This window comes from Diceros bicornis, chromosome 14, assembly GCF_020826845.1.
Source record: "Diceros bicornis minor isolate mBicDic1 chromosome 14, mDicBic1.mat.cur, whole genome shotgun sequence".
NCBI classification, from domain to species: domain Eukaryota; kingdom Metazoa; phylum Chordata; class Mammalia; order Perissodactyla; family Rhinocerotidae; genus Diceros; species Diceros bicornis.
In genome coordinates, this window is record NC_080753.1 from 29,339,193 (window position 1) to 29,365,070 (window position 25,878).

The 25,878-nt window shown below is 51.3% G+C and overlaps 1 protein-coding gene across 5 annotated transcripts in view; it reads right to left on the reverse strand.

Moving 5' to 3' along the window:
• Nucleotides 1–6,265: 6,265 nt before the first annotated feature.
• The window catches only part of PPARD (peroxisome proliferator activated receptor delta), a 76,583-nt gene continuing 56,970 nt past the window's right edge, over nt 6,266–25,878 (reverse strand). For all 5 annotated transcript variants that reach the window (XM_058554525.1, XM_058554528.1, XM_058554527.1 and 2 more), the window contains 6 exons: nt 21,783–22,013; nt 12,707–12,861; nt 11,806–11,944; nt 9,993–10,195; nt 9,364–9,814; nt 6,266–8,582 (listed from right to left, as the gene is read on the reverse strand). In XM_058554525.1, coding sequence (XP_058410508.1) covers nt 8,335–8,582; nt 9,364–9,814; nt 9,993–10,195; nt 11,806–11,944; nt 12,707–12,861; nt 21,783–21,912 — 1,326 coding nt within the window. In that variant the 5' untranslated portion in view covers nt 21,913–22,013 and the 3' untranslated portion in view covers nt 6,266–8,334. The remainder of the gene's footprint in view (nt 8,583–9,363; nt 9,815–9,992; nt 10,196–11,805; nt 11,945–12,706; nt 12,862–21,782; nt 22,014–25,878) is intronic.

Below are 25,878 nucleotides of genomic sequence, written 5' to 3' on the forward strand. Positions count from 1 at the left end.
TTGTTTTCAAAATCTGAGGCTCAAAGAGCTGAAGTCGCTGGCCCAGGGCTCGGAAGAAGAGCTGGGACTATGGCCCAGGTGTCCTCACTCAGCCCAATAGTTCTCTAGTTAACCAAGATTGACTTGTCAGGAGTGAGGGCTGCTGAATTGGGGGAATTTCTCAGGCCAGGTTCTGAGGCCCAGGGGTGGGGACAGAGCAGCCAGAGGTCACAGGTAATCCAGTCCTGGGGAGGCAGCAGAAGGGGCTCGGTGCCTGGAGGGCTGGAGCAGCAGCCCCCTGAGCAGTGAGCCTGGGGAATCAGAACGGGACTACTAGGGGGTAGGGGTAGGACAGGGACTGAGGAAGGTAGGGCTGGGGACAGTAAGGCGGGAGGCGGAGGCTGCCAAATGAACCCCCTGACCCGGGTTTTTAAAACTCAAGTGCCCAAGCTCAATCTAGGCTGCCACCCTCCTGGCCCTGCACAAAGCTCAGGAATGAACCATTAAAAACCTCCTTTCATTTTTTTCTTTGTTTTTTTTGCCTCCCTCTTGCTACCTGGCTGCCTTTCTTCCCAGCCTGGGAAAACCACTTCACACTGCGACCCTAAGATCCAGTTATCCCTCCTTTACCCAAACTTCAGTTCTCTCTGGGGAACTGATCTCTTCCAGCTGTTGGCAAAACGAATTTGTGCAAAGGTGTGAAAATCTGACGGTGAGCTAGCGTGCCCTGAGACAACTCTCTCAGGGTGTGATGTTCAACCCAAAATGTTTCCATTCAAACACCTATGAACACCTGGCACGATGCTAAGCGCTGGGGCTACAAAGGCGACCAGGAGACCAGATCCCACCTGCAGGGAGCTGTTTGGTGTTTCCGGGCAGAGAAGCCTTTGTTGGATGGAAGAGAAAGAAGGCAAGTGGGGAATCCTTGCCCTAAATCGTGAGACCCTGGAGCTAGCCCTGACTCAGCTGTGCAACTGTGGTATGTGTTTTCCCCCTCTGGTCTCAGTCTTCTCTGGACTATGAGGGAGTGGGAGATGACATCTAGACCCTTCCAACATTGGGGTAGAGGGCAAGGAAGTCCCTCCTGCCCTAGATGCACCCCAAATTCTTAGAGACTAGGCTTCTAATGGCCAGGCCAAACCCCAAAGAATTTTCTCCCACGTTCCCTGTGTTCCCGTGAGACCAAGACCCCTACCTGTATGGCTGCTGGGAGTGGGGGCTGCTCTCCCCACCACGGCCGCTGCCATCAGGCGCTCCAGGATCCATCCCTGCTTCAGCCCCTGATGAGAATCAGGCAGGGCTGCTCTGGCGCTCCTTTATCCCTCCCTCTCCGGGCAGGGCCAAAAAGAGGAGGGGCTCCTCTGCCAGGCCTGGCCCTTGCCATGGCCCCAGGCCTGCAGGCAGGAGGGAAGGAAGGTGGAGGCAGGACGGCTGGGAGCCTGGGGCTTGAGCTGCTCAGTCCAGGCTCCAGGATGTGGGTGGGGTGGGGCCTGAAGGCCCTCAGAGATCCCTAGGTGACTACTGAAAGAAATTGGGGGATGGTTTAAGAACTTTAAGGATCCAGGAGTGCAGGGTGACTTGGGAGGGGGCCATGAGGACCTGGGACTGAGAACCAAGGACCTGGGAGGCTGGGATCCTGGGACTGCAGAAGTAGCTTGTGATATATGAGAGGAATTTGTAACTGAGGAGGCCAGAGGGGAGCCTCCCCCACCCCCAGGACTGCGTGAACCCCATATGTGGAGCTGAGGTTGGTGAAGAGATCAGAGGGTGGGCTGGGAGCCTTTGGAGCCTCCAGGAGGTGGTGTGAGCCAGACATGGGGCGCAGGGAGGCCTGTTCCAGAGTGGCCATGTACTGAACGGATCCAGGAGGCTCTGGGGACCTGCCTTCAGGCCCAAGATGTTCTTTCTGCAAAAAGTCACCGTGGCCTGGTCTGAGTTTGTCAATGAAGCCAGCTTGCTATCCTGATCACAAGAAATTAGAAGAATGTCAATGCCTCAGCAAGGGCCACCATGAGAGGGGCCAGGAGGGAGGTTGCCTGGAGCTCTGTCCAACAAGGACATTCCAAATTGGATGGTAGCAAACCAGCCAATCAGAGCCTCTCTCTTGGGCAGTGTAAACACCTGGTATATTCAGAGCCTGCAGTGGGGAGAACAACGGGCTGGGGCCATTGAGAGTAAGAGCCCTTCCAACTCTGACTATTCCTAAGATCCCCTTAATTCCCATCTTACTCCTCCAAAGCTCGTGCTCTCTCCACTAGACTGCACTGCCCCATGTGGGAGATAAGTTGGGAAAGTTAAAAAAAGACCAAATAAGAGGAATTCACTTAAAAGTTAAAGGAGAGATTTTTAAATTGAATTTAAACAACTTCCTGTGTCTATCACTAAATTGAGACACTAGATTGGGAAACCAATAGTGTTGGACATCTTTGTTATTTCTTGTACTTTTGCTGGATCAAAATTATTAAAAAAATTTTTTTATAGGTGCTGCCAGTCTGCCCTCTGTGGAAGCTGTGCCAGTTTATACTCCCATCAACAGTATGAGAGTGTCTGTTTCTGCACACCCTTGCCAACACAGCGTGATCAAACTTGTTAGTATTTGTTAATTTGGTAAGTAAAAAAAAAATTTTAATTTATATTTCATAGTTTATATTTCTCTTACTATGAGTGAGATTAAGCATCTTTTCATATGTTTAAGAGACATTACCTTTTCTGTTTATATCCTTTGCCCATTTTTCTATTGGGTTGTTGACCTTTTTACTCATTGATTTGTAGGTACTCTTTATATATTAAGGAAATTAGCTGTTTGATTATGTCACAAATTTTTTAACATGGTTGATTTTTTTCCCCCCCAAAGCCCCAGTATATAGTTGTATGTCCTGGCTGCACATCCTTCTAGTTGCTGTATGTGGGATGCGGCCTCAGCATGGCTGGAGAAGCAGTGCGTCAGTGCGCGCCCGGGATCCGAATCCAGGTGGCCAGCAGCGGAGCGCACGCACTTAACTGCTAAGCCATGGGGCCGGCCCTAACATGGTTGATTTAAATTGTGACAAAAACATTTTACAATAGACTTTTGAAAGATCTATCTACTTCAAGATTATATAAAAAACTTTCCCATGTGTTTCTTCTAGTTCTTTTTTTTTTTGACACTGTATAAATATGTCAAGTTTATCCATTTTCCTGTTGATGAACATTTTTGTTGCTTCCAAATTTTTGCTATTGCTGCGATGAACGTGTACACAAGTCTTGGTGTAAATTGTTGGGTTTCACTCTAGGGTATTGTGTCAAGCTTCTCCAGGAAATAGATTTGGAGGTTTACTTGCAGAACACTCATGGGGAGTGTTCTTTGCAAGAACACCTGTGAGGAATTGAAGGGAGCAGGATTGGGTAGAGAGAGAAGTTAAACTGCAATGTAGTTACAACAGGAGCCTCAGCTCTGGAGCTGGGATGATCCTTCAAGTTGTCCCAAATGGGGGCAAAGAGGCTTGGCCTCATACCCCGATGTTGGCTGCAGGCTGCCCCTGAGGAGGTGGTGTGCTTGTCCCGGGAAAAGCAGCTCCCTTCTGTAAGGGCCGTTTCCTGAGATGAACACAGCTGTGAGCTCAGCAGCCAATTCTCCCAGCAGCCATGGAAATTCCTGCCTGGGTTGTGAGGGGTGGAACCTGGGTGATACCCCACATCCACAGGCACATTTTAACTTCACTAGATTTTGCCAAATTGGATTTCAAGTTGATTATACCAACTTCTACCCCCTTTGGTATATGAGAATTTCTATTGCTACTCTTCCTTTCCACAGTTTCTCTCTTAGTTTTCCTGTGCTATCTTTTGGATAATTTCTACAGATCTTTCTTGAGGTGCAAAAACGACCTCTTTGGCTGTGTCTGATCTGTTTTTTAACTCATTTTTTTCTTTTTTCTGGAAGTTCCAGGTATTTCTTTAAAAATGTTTTTTTTTTTTAAAGCAAATTATTCCTTTCTTGTGGTTTTGATTTCTTCTTTATATTTTTAATAATATAAAACTTATTTCTCTCCTATAATCAACAATCATATTTTTTGGAGCCCTAGGGCTCTAATTTCACTGACTGTTTTGTCTGTTTATTTTCATGCAGCCTTGTTTCTTCGTGTTTGTAATTTTGTGGGAATTCTGTACTGCTTGTATCTGTCCTCCAGAAAGATTTTGCATCTGCTTCTTCCAGGCTCCCCAGGGATATTACCACCTTGGGATCCTACTTCTTTCTTTTTTTTTTTAAATAAACTTTTTATTTCAGAAGAGTTTTATAGAATTATTGCAAAGATAGTGTCTTCTAATTCTCTTAAGATTGCTTTCTTCTTTTTTAGTCTAAATATGTGATTCATTTGTCCTGAGCATCATTAAAAAGAGACCAGGTGACCAACGATTGTCTCCAGGGTATTGCTCATGAGTAAAAAGCAGAGATCCTAAGGCCCTGGATCAATACTGGCTATGCCTCATCCTGGCTGAGCAACCCCATGCACACTCCCCAAACTCTCTCATTGTGCTTCCTCACCTGTAAAACGGCAGGTGATAATATTTACCTTATAGGGTTGTGGTTGAGGATTGGAGGTGATGTATGTATGTCTGGCACAAAATAGGTGCCTAATAAAGAGTATCACTCAGTGATAGTAATAACAAGGGGCCGGAGTAACACGATGCTGTCTCTTTGCAGGGCCAGAAGCCAGGTAAATAGAAAGTGGTAAGGACACTTAGCTTCACCTCTCCGAACTGAGTTATATCTAGTTATTTGGTATCCTATACTCTTACCTCGTTAGTGATGGGGAGAGGACTGGCCTTTAACGACTGAGCCACAGTCTTCAATATTTTTCTCCCACCTGATGGTGTGGGAAGATAGGGAGGTGAGAAACATAAACCAAGCAAACCATAAGATTCCATCATAAGCAAGGCTATCAGTTTCAGAGATGCCCCTGTGCTAAGTATTCCTCCCCTTTTCCTCCTATTCCCCTGCGACTGTCACTCTCCTGGCTGACATGAACCATATGAGACTTGACAAAGTTCAGATTGCTCTGTCCAGCCAAAGAGAAAACAGGGAGGCAAGTGTCAGACTTGACCATCACCTTAAGCTGTGAGCCTACCTGAGACAGCTCAGCTGGGGCTGGTGTTTGTACTTGGTGCTAGTTATTCGCTGGCTCTTGGCTCCATCCCTACTCTTCTAGGCGCTCCTCTATACCTCAAGGGCTGGAAGTCTGCAAACTACACTTCCTAGACTCCCTTACAGTTATTTTTTTAATGGAACTGGGCAACAGACTGGAAGACAGGGAGAAGGGAGAAACCGCCCCTCTTCCCCCTAACTCTGACGGTACTTCTGGTAGGAGCAGCTGAGTTCAAACTCCAGGCTTCTTGCTCAAGTGATGAGGTCCCAGGGGTAGCAGCAGTGGTGGTGGTCGCGAGCACCCTGGCAGCCCCAGGGGTACAGTGTGCGTGGACTCTAATTCTACAGTCAAATCAACAGGCAGCTGTCTTTCTGCAGGATCAGTGGGTGTTCCAGGGATGGTGGCCTCTAGATACCATTTTCCCATCCCGCCCGGGGGTCGGGGGGAGAGTGGCTTCCCGGTTACTAATGTCTGGATGACCTCAGTTTTCTCCCTTTGGATCTTTCAGTCCTTTCAATACTTTTGTAACAATTCCCTGTAGTAAATTCTCCACTTCGAAATATTTAGTGGTGGTGGTTTTCCCGGCTAGAAAGTGCTAAGACATACCCTGAACCTCTCACACTGCAGCCAAGCCCACTGGCTGCCAAGGGCTGGGCTCGCCTGGAGCCTCTGTGAAGATAGCACCCCTGGAAGTAAAGGAGAAAACTGGGGTGTTGGCTAAGGAGAGGAAAGCCCTGATCTCTTGTGAGGGTGGCAAAAAGCTGACAGCGAATGACAGACAGGCTTTGGCTTTGCAAGGCCCCCCTGCCAGAGGGAGTCACCTCCTCCAGGATCCGTCTGAGAACCTCCCAGACCTCACTCATACCCATCCCTGGTGTATCCAGGGTGTATCTTCTCCCCCTCGCACCCCAAATTCTCCTTGCAGGGTAGGAAAGGCATCTCTCAGTCCTCGACAACCCTTGCTGAGTGAAGAGTGGGAGCAGAGCAGGAGGTGAGGGGGACGATGGGCAGTTCCCACAAGCCAGAACTGACCCTCCCGGCCAGCACCCCAAAGTCTTATTTGCCCAACCAATTTTCTCCCTCTGTGCACCGGATATGGGGGGGGGAATCCTATCGGCCCTCAGGAAAAACACGTAAAGAACTGAGTCAGCCCAAATCAACTCTTAAATATTTAATTTCCATTTATTTAAAGTTCTGTCAGTCTGTGTACACTATTTATATTAAAAACACAGGAAGCTGGGGCTCCTAGCAAAAATATACATTTCAATTTTGGAGATTGTTCAGACACTGAGAAGAGCTATATTCTCAGCATCAGACCTGGGTGGGGGATGCGGACGGGCGTGTGGCGGGGAGGGGCAGGTCAGGCACAGCATCTCTTTCTTCACAGCGCTGGCCAAAGGATGCACCCAAGCCAACTCCCTGGTCAGCAGAGGGTGGGAGGGGAGAGGGAAGAATCCTGCCAACAGAGAGTGGTTCTGGGGCACAGGAGGCACAGAAACCACAGCACTGGCAGGGGCAGATGGAAAGGCCCCTTGGGAAGGAGGACCAGACAGGAGCCAGGAAGCCTGGGCTCTAACCACTCGTCTTCCACTACCTTTCTCAGAGACCCCAGCCAGCCTGCTCTCTGGAAGAGCAGCCTGGGCGGGCTCTCTACCCTCCTGCTCAGACACAGCACTCACGCTACCCTTCAGCCACTCCTCTGAGGCAAGTGCACTTCACTTGGGAGGAGAGGGAGGGTAGGGGAAGGGGCCAGAGGAGTGGGACTGGGCCCGCCAAGGTCCCCGGTCCCCAGAGGCTGTGCAGGGAGAGTTCCGGGGGACCCGCTGGGCCGAATACAGGGGTAAGGAGGGGAGCAGAACTGCCGGGACAAATGGACGTCACAATGAATAGGATCAGTTTACCCCTGGCACCCCCTCCAGTGAGCAGGTGCTTGGCTGACTCAGCAGGACACCTCTGCCCACCAAGGGATCTGCCCTAGCCCTGGGGACAGGGTCACAGCTCTGCCCGTCCACCTGTAGGCCCCTCTGGGCGCCCACCTGCCTCGGGGCGGGGGGGCCTGCAGGTAAAGTGCCTGTGGTGTGTGCTGGAGAGGCAGCTACATGGAGTGTGCATGGGCGTGTGTGTGGGGTGTGAGCGTCAGCTGGGCTGGAGCCAGTGCCAGCGCCGCCTGGCTGGAGAAAGGAGCGTCACGTTTGAGGCCAGGCCCTGGCACTGAGTGGAGAGATGGGAGCTGTGGTGCTGACACAATGTAGGCAGGACTTGGTGGCTGCTGCAGGGGGTAGGAGAGTATGATGGGGGCTGACCCCAAAGCCTGGGGTTAGAATTAGGTGTACTGCTGGCTGCCTTCCCTACCAACCTCCGCCTCCCTTGAGACTCACTCATCTTTAATGGGGGCATGGAGGCCGCCACCTGGAGGGAACCCCACCTCCTTCCAGGCGGCGGGGTGTCCCTCAGCGGCCAGCGCAGGGGGCCATCAGCAACACTGGCCTGGAAGACCCATGAAAAGAACAGAAAGAGCGCTGGGTATCAGTGGGGCTGGGGCGTGCTGCTGGAGTGGCATCGGCTGGGTCGGGGGTGCCAGCCTCAGCCTCAGGAGGGCATGACAGTCTAGGGAAGGCGTCCTGGCCCTCGGGGCAGGGACCCAGGGACTAGGGGCTGCTGCTGCAGTCAGCCCAGGCCCTGCTCGGCTTCCCCAGGAAGCCGGGCCCAGAGAGCTTAGTGTTTCTTTGGATGGCTCGAGTCTTTTGATATGAAGACAGGGGCAGAGGTGAGGCCCCTACCCTTGCAGGTGACTGTTAGTGCAGAGGGCAGGCCCCACTTCCTCCTGCTCTGGGGGACAGGGGGCAAAAGCAGAGGTCCTGTTCTATGCTGCTGGTGAAATAATACAAACTGTCTCACAGAAAGAGAAAGAGGGACAGATATGGGGATGGAGAGAGAAAGGGAGGAGGGAAGAGGGAAAGGAAACCTACAGAGAGAAAGGAAGAGAAAGAGCAAAGAGATTAGAGAAGAAAGAGGAACTAAGAAAGAGAGAGACAAAGGAAGGGAACACAGGGAGCGAGAGGCCGTGTGTCTGAGCGCACGGGTGTGTGTGATCCCACTGCTTGGGAGCCATGCGGAGTGCTCAGGGGCTGGTCAAAGGAAAATCCCGTGGGTGGCGCCTGTGCCAGCTCTGTCCGCCTGCTCCTGAGTCTCAGTCTCCTGGAGGCCCGCTGGGAGGCCCTAGGCGCATCCCTCAGTACATGTCCTTGTAGATCTCCTGGAGCAGGGGATGCAGTGAGGTCTCCGTCTCGGTCTTCTTGATCCGCTGCATCATCTGAGCGTGCTCGGTGACCAGCTGCCGCAGGTCAGCCATCTTCTGCAGCAGCTTGGGGAAGAGGTACTGGGCGTCGGGGTGGTTGGCCTGCAGGTGGAACTCAAGGGCACGCAGGATGGTGTCCTGGATGGCCTCCACCTGTGGCACGTTCATGAGGCCTGGCCGGTCTGTGGGGACACAGGGCAGGGGTATAGGAGGGAGCAGGCACACGTGAGGTCTCAGAAGGGCAGGAGAGCTCCCCTCCCACACCTCATGTGGGTGACTTGGCCAGGGGACAGCAGGCCTCCTGGCTGTGACAGACCCAAGCCCTGTCCTGTCAGTGACCACCCCACTGAGTGTTCTAGTCCCCCCACCTCTGCTCCTGGCCCACCTCCTTTGTTTTGTTTCTTTTCCTGACTAGGCAGTATAGTACTGTGGTTAAGAGACTCACTGCCTGGATTCAAATCCTGTCTCTACCACAGACTAGGGATGAGGCTAGGGGAAGGTCACTCGGCCTCTCTGGACTTCAGTTTCCTTATCTGTAAAATGGGGATAACAGAAGTACTTCCCACAAAGAGTTGTCAGGATCAAATGAATTATCTCGGAAAAGGTACTAGAACAGTGCCTGGCATGAAGTAAGCTCTATGCCACTGTTAGCATGATCATTATATTTATTGTGTTGGAATTTGAAAACTGCAGGTAAAATACAGAAAAACTCTCCACCACCAGAAATAACCCCCATCAACATGTTGGTATATTTCCTTTCAGTCTTTTTTCTATCTCAACTCCATCTACATAAGATGGAGCTTGCCCTGTGTGTACCCTGAGTGCCTTGCACATTCTACTGCCATCACCACATGGACACTGCCCCACGCTGTCCGAAGTTAGGCTGCGCACCCTGCAGTGAGAGCCCGACCCCCAGGAGGGCTGGCTGTGTGGGGCTGGCCCACCTGCCCCACCCTCACTTACCTCCGCACAGAATGATGGCCGCAATGAAGAGGGCCAGGTCACTGTCATCAAGTTCCAGGGCATTGAACTTGACAGCAAACTCGAACTTGGGCTCAATGATGTCATTGAAGGGCTTTCGGAGGCTGCGCAGGAACTCACGGGTGACAAAACCAGTGCCATTGGCCACCAGCAGCCCATCCTTGTTGATGATGGAAGCCAGCATGGCGAAGATGGCCTCATGCACGCCATACTTGAGAAGGGTCACCTGGTCGTTGAGGAAGAGGTTGCTGAAGCTGGGGATGCTCTTGGCGAACTCGGTGAGCTCACGCACAGTCTCTACTGTGGTGCACTGGCAGCGGTAGAAGACATGCACGCTGATCTCCTTGTAGGGTGGCAGGCCATTCACGAGCTGCTTCCACACCAGGCCTTTCTCTGCCTGCCACAATGTCTCGATGTCGTGGATCACAAAGGGCTGAAAACCAGGCCCCATTAGAGGCCAGGCCTTGGGGCACTCCCGCCCATGTGCTCCCCATACCCCTGCTTGTACCAGGAAGGTAGGGGAGGAAGGAGGCTTGGTTTTCCCAGGAGCCGGGCAGGTGGCAGTGGGGCCCAGAGCCCGGGATGCTGCCAGGCCAAGCAGTAACACTCACCGCTGAGTGGCTGGCCTTGCCGGTGAGGATGCCGCGGGCCTTCTTTTTGGTCATATTGAAGTTTTTCAGGTAGGCATTGTAGATGTGCTTGGAGAAGGCCTTCAGGTCAGCCACCTGGGGGTTGTGCTGACTCCCCTCACTTGCTGTCAGCCCCGCCACCAGCTTCCTCTTCTCGGCCTCTGGCATCCGGCCAAAGCGGATGGCTGCATGGGGAAGCGGGGGGACAGTCATCGAGGAGACCAGGCAGGAGCCAGCACCTCTAACCTCCTTGTCCCTCTATAGGTACACAGGCCAAAAACGGAGACCCACTTTTTTTTTGGGGGGGGGTGAGGAAGATCAGCCCTGAACTAACATCCGTTGCCAATCTTCCTCTTCTTGCTGAGGAAGATTAGCCCTGAGCTAACATCTGTGCCTGTCTTCATGGCTTGATGAGCAGTGCGTAGGTCCGTGCCTGGGATCTGAACCTGCGAATCCTAGGCCGCAGAAGCAGAGTACATGAACTTAACCACTACACCATCGGGCCGGCCCCCTGGAGATACACTTTTTGAGCCCAGGGCCCTCAGAAGCTCTAGCGCCAGCAAGTTAGACTGTCGGGGAACCCCTCCAGAAGGGAAGCTCCAGGAGGATAGGGATTCTGTCTTGTTCACAGTGCCCGGCACACGAAGGCCTTAACTCACAGAGTGACTGACCACTCTGGCTGGGAGGTGGTGCACTGTGGCAGGGAGGGAGACAGTCTCTGGTGTCAAAGGCCCGTGCTTGAGTTCCAGCTTGGCAGCTGACTAGCCATGTGACTTTGGGCAGGCTACTTTACCTTTTTTCTTAAGAAAAATGGGGCTAATACTTAAATCTCACTGGATTGTCAGAACAATTAAATAAGAGTATTCACACAGTAAGTACTCAAAAACTGTAGTAATTAGTAATGGAACAGGACACGAATCTGGCTTCTCTCAGAGAAGAAGTGAGAAGAAGAATTCAGTCAGCCCTGAGATCTCCTAAGAAATCCCCTCACCCCACCGAATGGGGCCAGGCAGATATGCACTGGCAGAGGGATCAAACCCCACACTGCCAGACCCTATCACCTAGGAAAAGCTGCGGATGGAGCACTCAGATCCTGCCACCCTCTATGATATAAGACAGTTAGGGTGTCCATGGGTAGACACATCTAAACAAGAGGCTCTCCCCTGTCCTCTGGGGGTCTGACCTAGAGGAGTAAAGAGGAGGCAGGTGGGCTTTGCAAAATCCTACTTTATGGGGTCTGAAGACAAGACTGCAGGAGGGCTGGAGCACAGGGCAGGGCAGGCTCTGTCTCCCAGGAGCGGCTGGCCTCCAGGAAACTCCCACCTGGCTCCTGGCAGCTGACACAGGTGGTCACTTACTGGCTCCTGCCCACCCTCAATAACCAAGAAGGGCTGAGGGGATCCCAGGCCTTGATAGGGGCTTTTCATGCTGTGTCAGGTCATCTGAGACAGGCTTGAGGTTCTGGGAGTGGTATTTCCAACACCACTGGAGCTGGGGTCAATTCCCAGTTCCCTTCTGGGCCAGAGAGGGCGAGCCTCAGTTACAGACAGGTGGAGCCTGCTCCCGGCCTGGGACCCGTGGGGGATACTGGGCAGTGTGGGGAAGGCAGATCTGAGGCCAGCTTGCGCTGGCTCCAAGACTCAGGGTCCAGATGAGCGAGGGCAACATCTGATACTTACGCAGTGCTTCCTGTATGCCAGCACTGCTCTGAGGGCACCCCCTTCTGGGCTCCCTGAAGCCTGGCTTCAGGCCGTGTGGAGCCACAGCCCCTGTGCCTTGCCCGCTGGGCTCTCACCATTATGCGACATGCCCAGCGCCAGGCATTTCTGGAAGCGGCAGTACTGGCACTTGTTGCGGTTCTTCTTCTGGATCTTGCAGCTCCGCTCGCACTTCTCATACTCTAGCTTCATGCGGATCGTCCGACGGAAGAATCCCTGAAGGACAGTGAACAGGGGAGGAAAAGCCACAAGGAAGGGAGTGGTTAAGAATCCTGCTCTGCCAGAGGGCCCAATTATGCATAAAAACGTAAAAATTCCTGAAATTTGGAAGTAATAGAGGAAATTCTTTTGGAGCGAAAGAGTAGGAAAGTAACTCTAAAAAACTTTTGAAATAATTAAAATAATATGCCATATTTATTTCAAATGCTTGTTAGTTTGTTAACATAAAATTGTATTGTAGCTAACTTGATTTATTCATAAATGTATCTGGTTCTGTGTATTTTCTAGGTAATGGTTTAATAGTGAAATTTTGAGAGGCGTGCAGTTAGGAGGAAGAACCCAAAAGCACCAATGGAAAAAGAAATGTAACATTTCCTTTTTTTTCCAAAGAGCCCCCCTCAGGCCTTGAGGCACAGAAAACCCTCACCTCAGGAAGCCAGCTCAGCCCAAGACCCTCATTCTGTCCTGCCTGTCTTCTTGAGGCAGGTCCCCAGGGGGCGCCAGCAGCCCAGAGAGTCCAGGTGAGTGGCCATGTCAGCACAGCACGCGCCCAGCAGGGCAGGCCTGACAAAGGGACCCCTCCTCTCCAGCAGGACCCAGAGCCTGGAATGGGCCCCAGGGCCTGGCTGCCTCCCAGGTGGGAATCTCCCAGTGGGTATTGTAGGGGCCCTGCCCTGCATCAGGGAAAGCCTTTCTGGTAGGTCAACTCACCATGTGACCACAGCCCAGTGGCCAGCCAGCACCCCCCACTGCCCATACCTTGCACCCCTCGCACGCGTGAACACCGTAGTGGAAGCCTGATGCCTTGTCCCCACACACGCGGCACTCCATGTTGAGGCTGCCACATGACGCCCCGTCACAGCCCATTTGCAGCTGGTCCAGCAGTGAGGGTGGCGAGGAGCTCCGGGAGAGGTCTGCACACACACAACACAAGGGTGGCTTCACATTCTGCCAGGCCTAGGGGCCAGGGGAGGTGACTAGAGCCTATGGGGCAGCACAGGTAGTGGGAGGAGCCCATGTTTCTGAATCACACAGCCCTCGGCTCAGCCACTTAAGAGCTATGTGGCCTCAGGGAATCAACCTTTCTGAGGATCAGTTTCTTCATCTAGAGCATGGGGTTAATGACAGCTTCTCTGGGTGAAAAGTTTCCAAGGCACTTCCCCCAGACCTGACACAGGGCAGGTGTTCTGGAAGTGGCAGCTATTACTATCTGGGGTAAGTCAGAGCCTTCCTGGGCTGAACTCACCATTGAGGAGAGGGTGTCAGGGGATGGCTGTGTTTTGGGAGGGGAGCAAGAGGAAGAAAGCAGACAGAATCTCTTTAGACAGTCCTTAGGAAGTGGCTCTCCTGGCTTAAGAGGCTCCACTGTGTGGGCCAACACGGGGTTGTATGAAATGTGTTTTGTGGAGACTGCAGAAGTGCAGACATCTGCAGAGCCACCCCCCCCCGGCCCGAGATTCAATTCTTGCATGGACTCCAGAGATGCTGTAAAGGATCTCTCAAGAAGCTCAAATTCATTCCCACGAAACTTCTTGCTTCAGTAGAGTGTAGGTATCAGTCACGTTGACTGAGCAGCATACTGAATTTCCCCAAGTTTTTTTTTATTAGATGTACAGATGTTTGGGGCCAGCCCCGTGGCGTAGCAGTTAAGTGCACGCGCTCCGCTGCTGGTGGCCCGGGTTCGGATCCCGGATGTGCACCGACACACTGCTTGTCAGGCCATGCTGTGGTGGCGTCCCACGAAAAGTGGAGCAAGATGGGCACGGATGTTAGCCCAAGGCCAGTCTTCCTCAGCAAAAAGACGAGGATTGGCATGGCTTATCTTCTTCACAAAACAAACAAACAAAAATGTACAGATGTTTGAGTTAGGTGTTGAGAGTGTTGGCCAAGGCAACGACTTCAGGGTACACATGCCGTCAGATGACTTAGCAAGAAGCGCTGGGAGTCTCTCCTTTGGACACTCAGAAATGAGCCCTTTCCTTATAGGAGACCTACACTGAGCTCCAGTGTCCTGACTCCCAGCCCACTGTCAGCTGCATGACCCCATGTGCCACGTGTCCTGCTTCTGCCATGCTGGCTGCCAATCTGCTATTCTCTGCTCTTTTCCCTGATGACCGAGCAACCTCCTCAGGGGCAGGGGCCAAATCCCCAACCCAGAGAATCAGTGGCTTAGAGCGGGACGGCAGCCCACTCTAACCTTTTCTAGGCCTGCATTCCCAACTCGCTACAACACAGGTCACTCTGCAAAAGATCTTGATTACCCTACCATGGAGTAAGGCCCCCAGACCCAAGCACACTCCACTCCTCCCACACCCTCCTACTCACTCCCCCAGCCCCACCTCGGGTCCTAGGCATGACAGCAGGAAAGCCTCCAGCCAGATTCCATCCCAGCCACAGAAAGTGGAGCAAAAGCACCAGATCACAGGAGTGGACCCAGCAGCCTGCTCCCCTCCTGGGCTGGTGAGGGTAGAGGTGACAAGTCCCTGGTTCCTAAAATGGCCTATCCTGTCCCAGAGCCTCAGATCCCAACCTTCAGTCATTCCAAATGGGGTGTAACAGCCCCCTGAGCGCACAGATGGGGGAGAGTGGGCTCCCTCCGTTTCCTGGGTATGGTGCTGCGGGGGTGCCTGTAGCCTGAGAGCGCAAAGCTGCTTTGATCTTCTCAGTAGCTTCTGTCACCACCTCATAGTCTATGTGTGTTTACGGAGTGTTGGGCACCCCTCACTAGAATGTAAGGGCCACAGGGCAGGAACTGTCCACCAGGGCACTGCTGCTGGAGGCTGAGCAGGCACACAGGGACTCTGTAGAATAAGCCTCAGTGACTCAGGCTGCCTGGGCATCCCGGCCTCAGCAACTGGCTGGAGGGGCTGGGCAGGATCCGCCACTCCTGGAGGCATTATAATAGGGGGAATCGAACTCACATTATCAGTTGTTGGGAGAGAAGGAGATAACGTGTAAACACCCTTTGTAGACACCTGCTCTGATGCTGAGCAGGGAGGGTTTCCGGCACTTCCTCCTCAGATCTGTGTGGTTTGTATACACATTCGCTTTGTAGCACTTCTTGTAAGCAGTGTTGTTTTTGTGGCTTGCACGTCTGCCTCCTCTGCTAGACTTGGCACGTCTCTAATCACGCACCCTTGGATCTCAAAGCCCACCTGCCCCACCGAGTCTTATCCACAGTGACCAATCACCTCAGACTGCTCCCACCTCTTGGTGGTGCCCTCCTCATACTCCCTCATGGCCCTGCAGGCCTGGCAGGTGTCGGGTCATTTGGCTGCTGTTGGCACTGCATGTGGCAATGCTATTCTTTTTTTTTTTGGTGAGGAAGGTGAGCCCTGAGCTAACATCCATTACCAATCCTTCTCTTTTAGCTGAGGAAGAGTGGCCCTGGGCTAACATCTGTGCCCATCTTCCTCTACTTTATATGTGGGACGCCTGCCACAACATGGCTTGATAAGCAGTGTGTAGGTCCGTGGCCGGGATCCAAACCACCGGGCCGGCCCTGCTACCCTCTCTTTTCATTCAACAGACATTTGATGAGCGCCTGCTGTGTGCAGGGCAGGACCCAGACCCTGCCTTCAACTAAACGAGGTAAGGAAACTCGACCACAACGTAGTGAGCGGCAGCACCGGCCGAGGGCAGGCAGAGCAGTGCAGGACTGTGAAGGAGCCATCACCTGGGTATGAGGCTGTCAGGGAAGGTGACTACTCCCTCTCTGGGCTCATAGATGAGGGCTCTGGATGACCTCCAAGTCGGCTTCCAGGTGCTCAGAACCAGCAGGCATGGGGGGTAAGAATGTGACTCAGGAGCCATGAGGCCTGAGTTCAAATCGGAGTCCCGGGCTCAAAACCCAGCTCTGCCCTCTGGGCCTATTTCCTCCTCTGTAAAACGGGATGACAACAGTATCTGTCTCAGAGAGCCACAGTGAGAAGTAAAGGAGTTAACATAGAAAAAGTTCTTGGACCTTGGGAGTGCCATGTAAATCCCCATTGAAGTTAGGATGATGCTTATTAGAAAGTGCAATTCTGCAGTTTTCCAAGCTGTGTGCCCCACACAGGCAGAGACCACGCTCTTCCTTCCTCTGGTTGTTTGTCCCTCTTCCTCCACAGCTTCACAGAAACCCAAACCCAAACTCTGCTCATGAGGCCTGGAGAGCCCCTAGAACAAGACCTAGCCTCCTCTCGCTTATCCTGGCCTGCTGTTGGCCCTCGGTTCAGGGTGTCAGGACCACTGGGAAACCTAGAAGAAGCCAAGATGCCCAAGCCCCACTAGCCACCAAGGCAGCCAGAGTATGGATTGTGAGGAGAAACCCAGGGTGAGTGTCCTGAAGGGGCCCCAGCCAGGAAGAGCTGCCAACTGGACTGGGGAGAGCCAGGCCCAGGGCAGTGCAGGAGCCCTGGGAGATGTCCTGCCCCTCAGTGGTGAAGAGGCGTAGGCTGCCGAACTTGAGAGCAGGCCGGTGGGCCTGGTGGTGGCAGGGTAATGGGACAAGGGCACGCCCTGCCTATTTGAGGGAAATAAGAAAACACAAATAACTGACATGAGCAGAGAGAGGCAGGGGAGCTGAGGGGCTGGGTGGGCAGAAGCGTATACATCCTACAGAGCTAGGTTTTGTTGTGGAGTGCATGTATATTGGGGATACTGGAGGGGTGGTAGTTTGGGGGTGGGTTTTCCAAAGATAAAGGTTCTGTTTCTTCCTGATTGACCACCTGGCTTAAGAGTTTATCCTCAAATCATCATCACATCCTACCCAAAAGTAATGACGGCAGAATGTTCCCCTTTCTAGGGACTGGGTTCTAAAGGTCCCACCACCTCCCGGTGGGATACTGCGGTTCTGAGAGGCCCTCCCCCATACCCAGAGGCCCGCCTTGGTGCCCCTCAGGCATGCTGGTTGGAAGAGATACTGCGCTTGCCGTCTGAGGGCTATCCGCCTGCAGAGCCGTTCTCCCAGGCCAGCCCAGCACAGTCCTCTCACCCGGCCCTCCTCTGCTCTCAGGAAATACACCTGCTCACCTGACGGCCATCATCTGGGCCGTGAGCCCTGCCTCTGAACTGCCTCTAGCCGCACCCTGCCTGACCTCCCAAACATGACAGGACCTACCTCTCCCACCCCAGGGAGGGGAAGGGGAAAGAACCAGCGTTCATCAAGCCCCTACTAAGTGCAAAGCATGTTAGTGTCTTTATGCTTGGTAGCAGCATTTCACATCACCTTGGAAGACAGTAAGTGCCACCATTTAAAGATGAGGAAACGGAGGATGGGTGAGGTTAAAGGATCTGCCCAAGGTCACCTGTCTAATACATGGTGGGACTGGGACCTGAACCTAAACCTGACTTCCCTGCAAAGGCTGTGTGTTTGTACCAATAACACCTCTTTTTTAGTGCATGCCTACTGTGCACTGGGCACTCTACTAGATACTTTACACCACTAATCTCCTGTGAACCTCAAAACAACCCTTCGAGCAGGTCTTCTTACCCCCATCTTACCGGCGAGGAAACTGGGGCTCAGAAGGTTAAATAACATGCTGACAGTGGCTCTGATGGTTAATTTTGTGTCAACTTGGCCAGGCCATGGTGCCCATGGTACCCAGTTTTTTGTCAAACACCAGTCTAGATGTTGCTGTAAAGGTATTTTTTAGATGTGATTAACATTTAAATCGTTACTCTCCATAATGTGAGTAGGCCTCAGCCAATCAGTTGAAGCCTTAAGAAAAAAAGACCAAGGCCTCCCTAAGGAAGAAGGAATTCTGCCTCCAGACTGCCTTTGAACTTGAGCTACAACATCAGCTTCCCTGGGTCTCCAGCCTGCTGGCCTGTCCAGCAGAATTTCAACTTGCCCGCCCTCATAAGTGCATGAGCCAACTCCGTAAAATAAATCTCTCTCTCTCACCACATCCTATTGGTTCCATTTCTCTCGCGAACCTTGACTAACACAGTGGCAGAATGAGAATTATAACCTAGAACCACCCAACCCCTAGGACTGAGCTCTCACCCACTGCACTCTACAACTTCCCATTGATACATGTGTGTTTATTACTACTAATTGATAATTCACGATGATGATAAACAAGGAGACACGGCACTGCTGAGGATGACTGCATGCCGTTATTCGAATGTTTGGACTCAGCATAAACACTAGCCCGTCACCCAGAGAGTGAAGTATTAGTTGTACCAACTTTGACGACAAGTTCAGGAAACAGACACTCCTGACCTTATTCACGTCACTTGTGTGTGGTTGAGAGCTCTCCTGCATATCTCGTCTCCATCGCTGGAGGTATGCTGTTGTCATAGCTGTGAGGGTGGCCAGGAAGGGCCAGCCCTGTCTATTTACTTTGCTGGCAGAGCCCCACAGGCAAAGAGCTTCTGAAGTCAGGGCCAATTCTGCCAGACTCTGGGGTTGGGTTACCAAGCAGCCTCCTTACTTCCGTTGTCCTGTTCATCTGGACTGTGGGCTCCTCAGGGCAGGCACGCAGCCTTGTCCTCTGCTAAATGACCAGCCCCTGCCTGGACACCCACCAAGTGCTTGCTAAGTGAGAAGAGGCACCAGGGCCAGGAGGAAGGACACTTTATCTTCCTCGGCCCCACACTAAGACCTCTGACCTCTTTCTTGGTTGTGACTGGGATGTTCATCACTGAAGCAGGAAAGGAGGAGGACAGGAGTGGGATGTGAGCATTGGCTCCAGCTGCCCCTGCCCCTGCCCCAGCCCGGCATGTGAGTTTCCTTATAGCCGAGTGCTAATGGTGAGGCCAGTTCTGTCTGCCTCCCTGGGGTGAGGAGGAGCTGCGTGGCAGGTGTTGAGCTCTGTAGAGAGACGCACAGAATCACTGCAGAACCTCGGGAGGGTCAGAGGAAAGCAAACTGTGCAGCCTTCCTGCTGTTTCAGGGCTCAAGGCTGCACGCCATGCATAGGTTCCTGAGGGGACTCCAGAGGCCAAAGTCATAGACTCATGGGGCAGGGCAAGGAACCAGCAGGTGCTAATACATCCGTGGTGTCAGATACCACCATTTACTCCTCTCCTGGCAGGCCCTGAGGTGGGCAGGATGCAGCCTTTAAAAGTGAGGAGACTGAGACTGGAGAGATGAAGGCATTGGTGAGGGCCACAGCTCAGAGTGGCAGACCTGGGCTTCCTGCTCTGGTCTGTGTGGTCCCCAACACAGCATGAGGCTCTGTCTCCAGGGCCCCTTACCTGCTGGCCTTTTTTTTTTTTTAAAAAAAAAACAGTAAATTTATTTTAACCTTTTAAAGAAAAGCAATGCATTTGCTTTTTAAATTATGAGGGTCCTGCAGGCTTGCTGAGAAAAATCCATAAGGGCATGCAGCATCTTATGAGAGATCCTCTCCACCCATGATCCCACCCCCTGAGTTAGCCCCACTAGTCCTTTGTGTATACTCTTTCCAGGGCCTTCTATGATACATGGGATTTTTGAACAATGGGATCCCCAATTTGTCAGGAACTTATTTCCCTGTCCGTATATAGAGATCTACCTTATTCTTTTTAATGACTACAGAGCATTCCACAGTATGGCACTCCCACAGTTTACACAACCAATTTCCCACAGATGGGCGCCTTCCAGTCTTTTGCTTTTGTGAACAGTGCTGCAGTAAAAGAGTGTGGAAATCTGAGTGCACACTGAGCAAGTATTTACACGGGATTCATTCCTGGGGGAGACTGCAGGGCCAAAGGAATGCACACTGAAGTGTTCCACTCTCAGTGGCTGGAAGGCCACGTCCTCACCCTCTGGCCAACACAGTCCTCTCTGCCAGTTGAACAGGCTAAGTGACATCTCACCTGAAGACACCTTCTTTGATCAGTGAGTAGACTGAAAAACACTTGGTGTTTTCTGGCCATTTGTATTTGTCCTACTATGAACTGCTCATTTCTATTTTTCTGTTGGGTGGCTTGTCTTGTAGAATTTGTGGGAACTTTTTACATACTATGGCTTTAACACATAGTGATTATGTTAAACAACTCCCTCCTGTTTCAATTATGAACAAGGAAGTGTTTCTACCTCCACTTCACCGATTTATCGATAAACAGAATCTATTAAATGACCACATCATACATATAGCACTGTAAGGGTGGCTGGGTAAATTCTGTCCTAGACATCTCTCCATGTGCCCTGAATCCTACTGATAAAGCTCCCTGAGATGCCACCACCATGCCCACCTCGCCCTGCTTGTGTGCCCACGCACCACGCTCTGGTCTGCACATGAACAGCAGTATTACTTGGGGATATGGTCCCCACAAGGGTGTGCAGGAAATCCCAATATGGGACATTACTCTGCAGGGAACTTCTAAATGCCTTGAGCCCAGATGTAGGCATGGGGTGGGCCTGGGCAGACAGTTAGGTCACAAACCCCACAAATCATGGCCCTCTCTTCCCCTTTTACTCCCCTTGGTGTCCTCCGTGTGTGTCCTCACTCCTTGGTGTCCTTGCTCATTCTCAGCCCCCAGTGTCTTCCCTCTGCTTCCTAACCCTCCTCACCTGTCTCAAGGTCAGAACGGTATGTATATTAGTGCTGAGTGATGAATCACACCTGGTTAACCATTCCTCTCTTTTGAGAAAGGCTGGGTCTCCAAAGCCATTCCAGCCATCAGCCACCCAACAGGGAGTAGGTTACCCTGGGGGATGGGGGATACCTTCTCTTGGGCCCTCAAATCACACCAAACCTACTTTGGGCATTCCTGGGGGTCTGGGTGGGATCAGAAGGCTCTCCCTTCATCCTACTCCACCACATACCCTGAAGAGGAAGAAGGTCTGCAAAATCCCAGGACTTGCTTTGCAGGTTCAAAGCAGCACAGCTCAAGACTTTGGGCCTCTCTGCTGCAGGCCCAGGCAGGAGCCTGTCCTACCTCAACAGCCCCCGCCCTGCCTTAACTCTGACACCATCTACCTCCTCTCCACAGCCCATCTTTGTGGGATGGGCCTACTTTTCTGCCCTGAATCACCACCTGTGGCCAGGATCTCCTTCAGCTGAAACCAGCAGCAAGATCAGGATGTTCCCCTGGCAGTACATCCTCTCATGATCCTAGTTCCTTCTGAGGGAAGGGAGCAAGGATCAGCTGGATGTGCTGGCACTTAGGTGGAGGGAGGAGAGAAGCTGGGGGATGGGGCAGGAAGCAGGGAAGGGGCGGCACTAGCAACAGGGAAGGCCAGGGGCTGAGGAATGGATTCTGAGTGTCCCTGAAGGTGGACATAGCATGATGATGATGATGATGAATATGGGGACAGAACAGTACAGGGTACCAGAGAAAAATGTTTACACTGTTGCTGATAGCAGATAAACAAAAGAGAACCAACAAGTGAGACAAAAGAAGCTAAAAACTGTCTGGCTGCACAAAAGTATTATTAATTACAGTCATTCATACTAACTGCTTAGCATTTACGCCTAACTACAATGTAGCCGATGATGTGTATAATTAGCACAAGATCAACTGAGTTGTAAATTTTGACTGATCATAACAATCACAGGTACAGCTGATTTTTCTAGTGGGTTGCTAATGCAGACTGGTCCCAGATGCCCTGTGGTAGTGGTGGTGGGAATAATAATGACAGTGACATGTGTTACAAATGCTAACTCATTTAATTCTCACAAAAGCCCACGTCCACAGCCCCTAGGATCCCTGTCTGTTTTACAGAAAGAAGTGGTGCAACTTGTCCAAGACCCTGCAGCTGATGAGCAACAGAGCAGGGGTGTGAACCTAGGCTGTCTAGCTCCCATCCTTAACCTCTCTGCTACTCTGCACCCCCAGGATGTTGTCTGCAGAAGGCCAGGTTCCCTGTTCCGCCCAGTTGTGCCTCCTCTGCCCACATCCCCTGCCAGCCCCTCCTCACCTGCATAGCTGCTAGAAGGAAATGAATGCTCTGGTCCCCCATTGAGCTCTGGGGCTCTTTCTGCTTCTGCCACTTCCTCTTTCTCCTCTTCTTCCCGGACCTCAGGGGCTTCCTCCGGTGGCTGCTCCATGGCTGATTTCCCCTCGGCGCTACGCCTGCAGGCCCGGTCATAGCTCTGGCATCATCTAGGTCTGAACGCAGATGGACCTCTACAGGGCAGTTCCCATCAGCCTGGGAAAAGGGGAAGACAGGAAGAAGTTGGGGGAGGCAGAGAGGAGGTGGAGAGGGTGATGGGAGTGGGGCATGCTTGAGGGCTACCATCCAGGGGACAGGATGAAGGGGGTTCCCCTGCTCCTTCAGAGCAGGAAAGCCTCATCCCTGCAGTGCTATCCCATCACCTCCACTCTTTGCATCTCAAGTCACTTCCCCTCCCACCCTTTGTCAACTTGGCTCCTGCAGCAGGTCTTTGGAGTAAGAGCAGTCTCCATTAACCAGAGAGGGTGAGATACCACTGTGCCACCTTTCCCTGCCTCCTCTGCTGCATCCTGCTCTTGAGCCTCCTGAGTCAACAGGAGCCACATCAGAATGGCCTGAGGGGCTTTTTAGAACTCTCCAGTCCCCCAGGAGATCCCAATATGTAACACGCCTCCCAACTCCCATCCTGAACCCACCAGCACTCAGACCCAAGAATCACTGCTCTCCCAAGCCAGAGTTCTTGAAGGGAGTGAGTCCTATCCTTTCTGTGTTTGGGTGTGGAAAAAAAGACATGAGCCCCTGCTACGCTGTGTTCACAGTTGACAGCAGATCTGCAACTAGATCCTCAATGGCACAGCCATCAGGCAAGGGGAGATGCACTCTGTCCAGGAATCTTTCCAAGTAGGCTTACTGGGCGATGACCCCCATGCCCATATCACCCAGTAGGAGGCAGCTCCAACCCTCAGCAAGTAAAATATTGTCCACAAATCCCACAGACAGAGGAGGTAAGATCATGAGGTGCTATGGGAGATGCCTTGAGAGTGGGGTGGATTTTGACCAGAGATAGTATGGAACTTGTCCTGGTGATACAGCAAAAGAAAAGACTCAGAGGCAGCACAACAGGGAATGGTGAGGAGTCCTGTTGGCTAGGGAGTGGGGTGATATAGGAGAGACAATTTGGAGGGAAGGCTGGGAAGGTGAGCTGTATCCAAGCATGTGCACTTCAACTGCCCTGGTGCTGGGAGCGACTGGACTCCGTCCTGCAGCAGTGCAGGCCTGGCGGAAGGATCAGGAGCAGAAAAGACCTGCTTTAGGGAGATTCAAGCATCTGTGAGACTCCTCTTGGATGTCCCATAGGCAGCTCAAACTAAATCTATCCAAACAGAACCCATCATCTTCCCCCAAACCTGCCCTTCCTCTGGGAATCCCTATTATAGTGACCCACACGCCCATCTACCTACTTATCAAAGCCAGAAAGCGGGAGTCAGCTGAGACTCTTCCCTCTCTCTTACCCCACTCTAGGCTTGCAAAGGTGGCTGTACACTGGAATCACTGGGGAGTTTTTAAAAATATGGATGTCTGGGTCCATCCCCAGAGATTCTCATTTGACTGGGTTTCGGGAGCAGCTTGGGCATTGAGATCTTTATTTTATTTTATTTATTTATTTATTTACTTGCAGGGAAAGATTCGCCCTGAGCTAACATCTATTGCCAATCCTCCTCTTTTTTTCCTCCCTCCCCAAAAAGCACTAGTACATGGCTATATATCCTAGTTGTAAGTCGTTCTAGTTCTTCTATGTGAGCCGCCGCCACAGCAGGCAACTGACAGACGGGTGGTGTGGTTCCACGCCTGGGAAATGAACCCTGGCCGCCGGAGCGGTGAGCGCTGAACTTTAACCACTAGGCCATCAGGGCTGGCTCAGGATATTTATTTTTAATTCCCCTGGTGACTGTAACGTGCAGCCAAGCTTGAGAACCACTGCTCCATAGCAAAGCAACTTGCAGCTGATAGTAAATGATTCCCTGTAATCATTCCTTTTCAGCAGGCTTTCATCTTCCCTCGTTTGGACTGACACAGTAACCTCTTAGTTGGTCTCCTAAAGGCAGTTTGGAAATTCAGCCCCAGAGTCTAAGAGCAGGGGAGCTGGGAATCTGTAGACTTAAGGGCATCTTTGTTGATGTGACAGCCACAGGAAAGGATTCAGTTCACCAAAAGAGAGAGTGACATGTCAAGGAAGGACAGAGGAAGAGGCACCAGAGCAGACAACAGGGCAGTGGCCAGAGGCAGGAGAGACTTGGGACAGCAGGGCGTCTCAGAGCCAAGGGAAGGGCTGTTTCAGGGGGCAGAGGTCAACTGTCTCAAATGCTACAGAGTTTAAGGGTGATAAACTGACACATGACCCCTAGATTCAGTGACTGTGAGGTCATCAATGATCTTGTGAGACAAGTTTCTGCCAAGTGGTTGGGATGGAAACCTGGGCTCTAAAGAATAAGTGGTAGTGAGGAAGCCACGACAGTGAATGGAGACTAATTTTTTGGTTAATATGTCAAGGAAAGGAACGTACAAGAGGATGCTGGCCTGAGAAAGCAGTAATGCCAGGAAAAGGTTTTTTGGACTAGAGGAGACTCAAGTAAGCTGTGGATGGAGGAGAGGTCTGCAAAGAAAGGCAGTCTGAAGATCAACGGGGAAGCTGAGGCAGGATGATTGATGGGAGGGGAATAATTCAAGGATGCCGGATGAGGAAAATATAAAGAAGTATCATAGCAGTTGGGGAGGGTTAAAGCTCACCCAGAATGGCCCCACTCTTTTTAGTTAATAAAGTAGGAGGGACAGTTGTCTACTAAGAGTCAAGATGGGACTTGAAGAAAGCAAAGAGGCTGGGTAGAAGCACTCTGGCAAACATCATAGGGAATTAGCTGGAGAGGAATAAAAAGAATTATAGTAACGCTACAATAATTAAAACAGTGTGGTACAGGCACATGAATAGACAATCAATAAAAGAGAATACAGAGTCCATAAATAGATGCAAACACACATGAAATTTTAATATGTTATAAAGACAGCACTTCAAATCAAAAGGAAAAGATGGATTCTTCAATAAATGGTATTGGGACAACCAAGTAGCCATCGGGAAAAATTAAGCTGGATCCCTACCTCACACCTTATACCAAGCCAAGGGCTAAATAAATTTTAAAATTTCAAGTTAAAACAAAAATAGATAAACTATTAAAAAAAATACATAAACTATAAAAGTAGTCTTGAGGTGCGGAAGAGCGAAGCCTAACACTAAACTCATAAAAACTTTATGGGTTAAAAGATGATGGGTTGGGCCGGCCCCGTGGCTTGGTGGTTAACTGCGTGCGCTCCGATGCTGGTGGCCCGGGTTCGGATCCCGGGCGCGCACCGAGGCACCACTTCTCCGTCCATCCTGAGGCCGAGTCCCACATACAGCAACTAGAAGGATGTGCAGCTATGACATACAACTATCTACTGGGGCTTTGGGAGGAAAAAATAAATAAATAAAATCTTTAAAAAAAAAAAATAAAGATGATGGGTAAAAGATTAATAAGTTTCATTATATAAAAATATAAACTTTCTACATGGTAAAAAACCATCGTAAGAGAAAAAACAGATAATAAACTGGGAAAAATATTTGCAACTCTCATCAAAGGGCTAGTTTCCCTAAAATATTTCCTACAATTAATAAGTAAAAGACTAGCAATCTAATAGAAAAATGGGCCTGGGATATGAAAAATGTATACAGAAAAGGTATATACATTTGGAAAGATGCTCAACATCATTCATAAAAAGAGAAACACAAATTAAAACAACAATGAAATAATACTTTTTACAATCAGATTAAAACAAATGCTAACACTTTTTTTTTGGCGAGGAAGATTAGCCCTAAGCTAACATCTGTGCCCATCTTCCTCCACTTTATACGTGGGACACCTGCCACAGCATGGCTTAATAAGCAGTGCGTAGGTCTGCGCCCGGGATCCAAACCTGTGAACCCTGGGCCGCCGAAGCAGAGCACACGAACTTAACCACTATACCACCGGGTGGGCCCCAAATGCTAACACGTTTTTGCTAAGCATATGGAGAAATAATCCCACACATT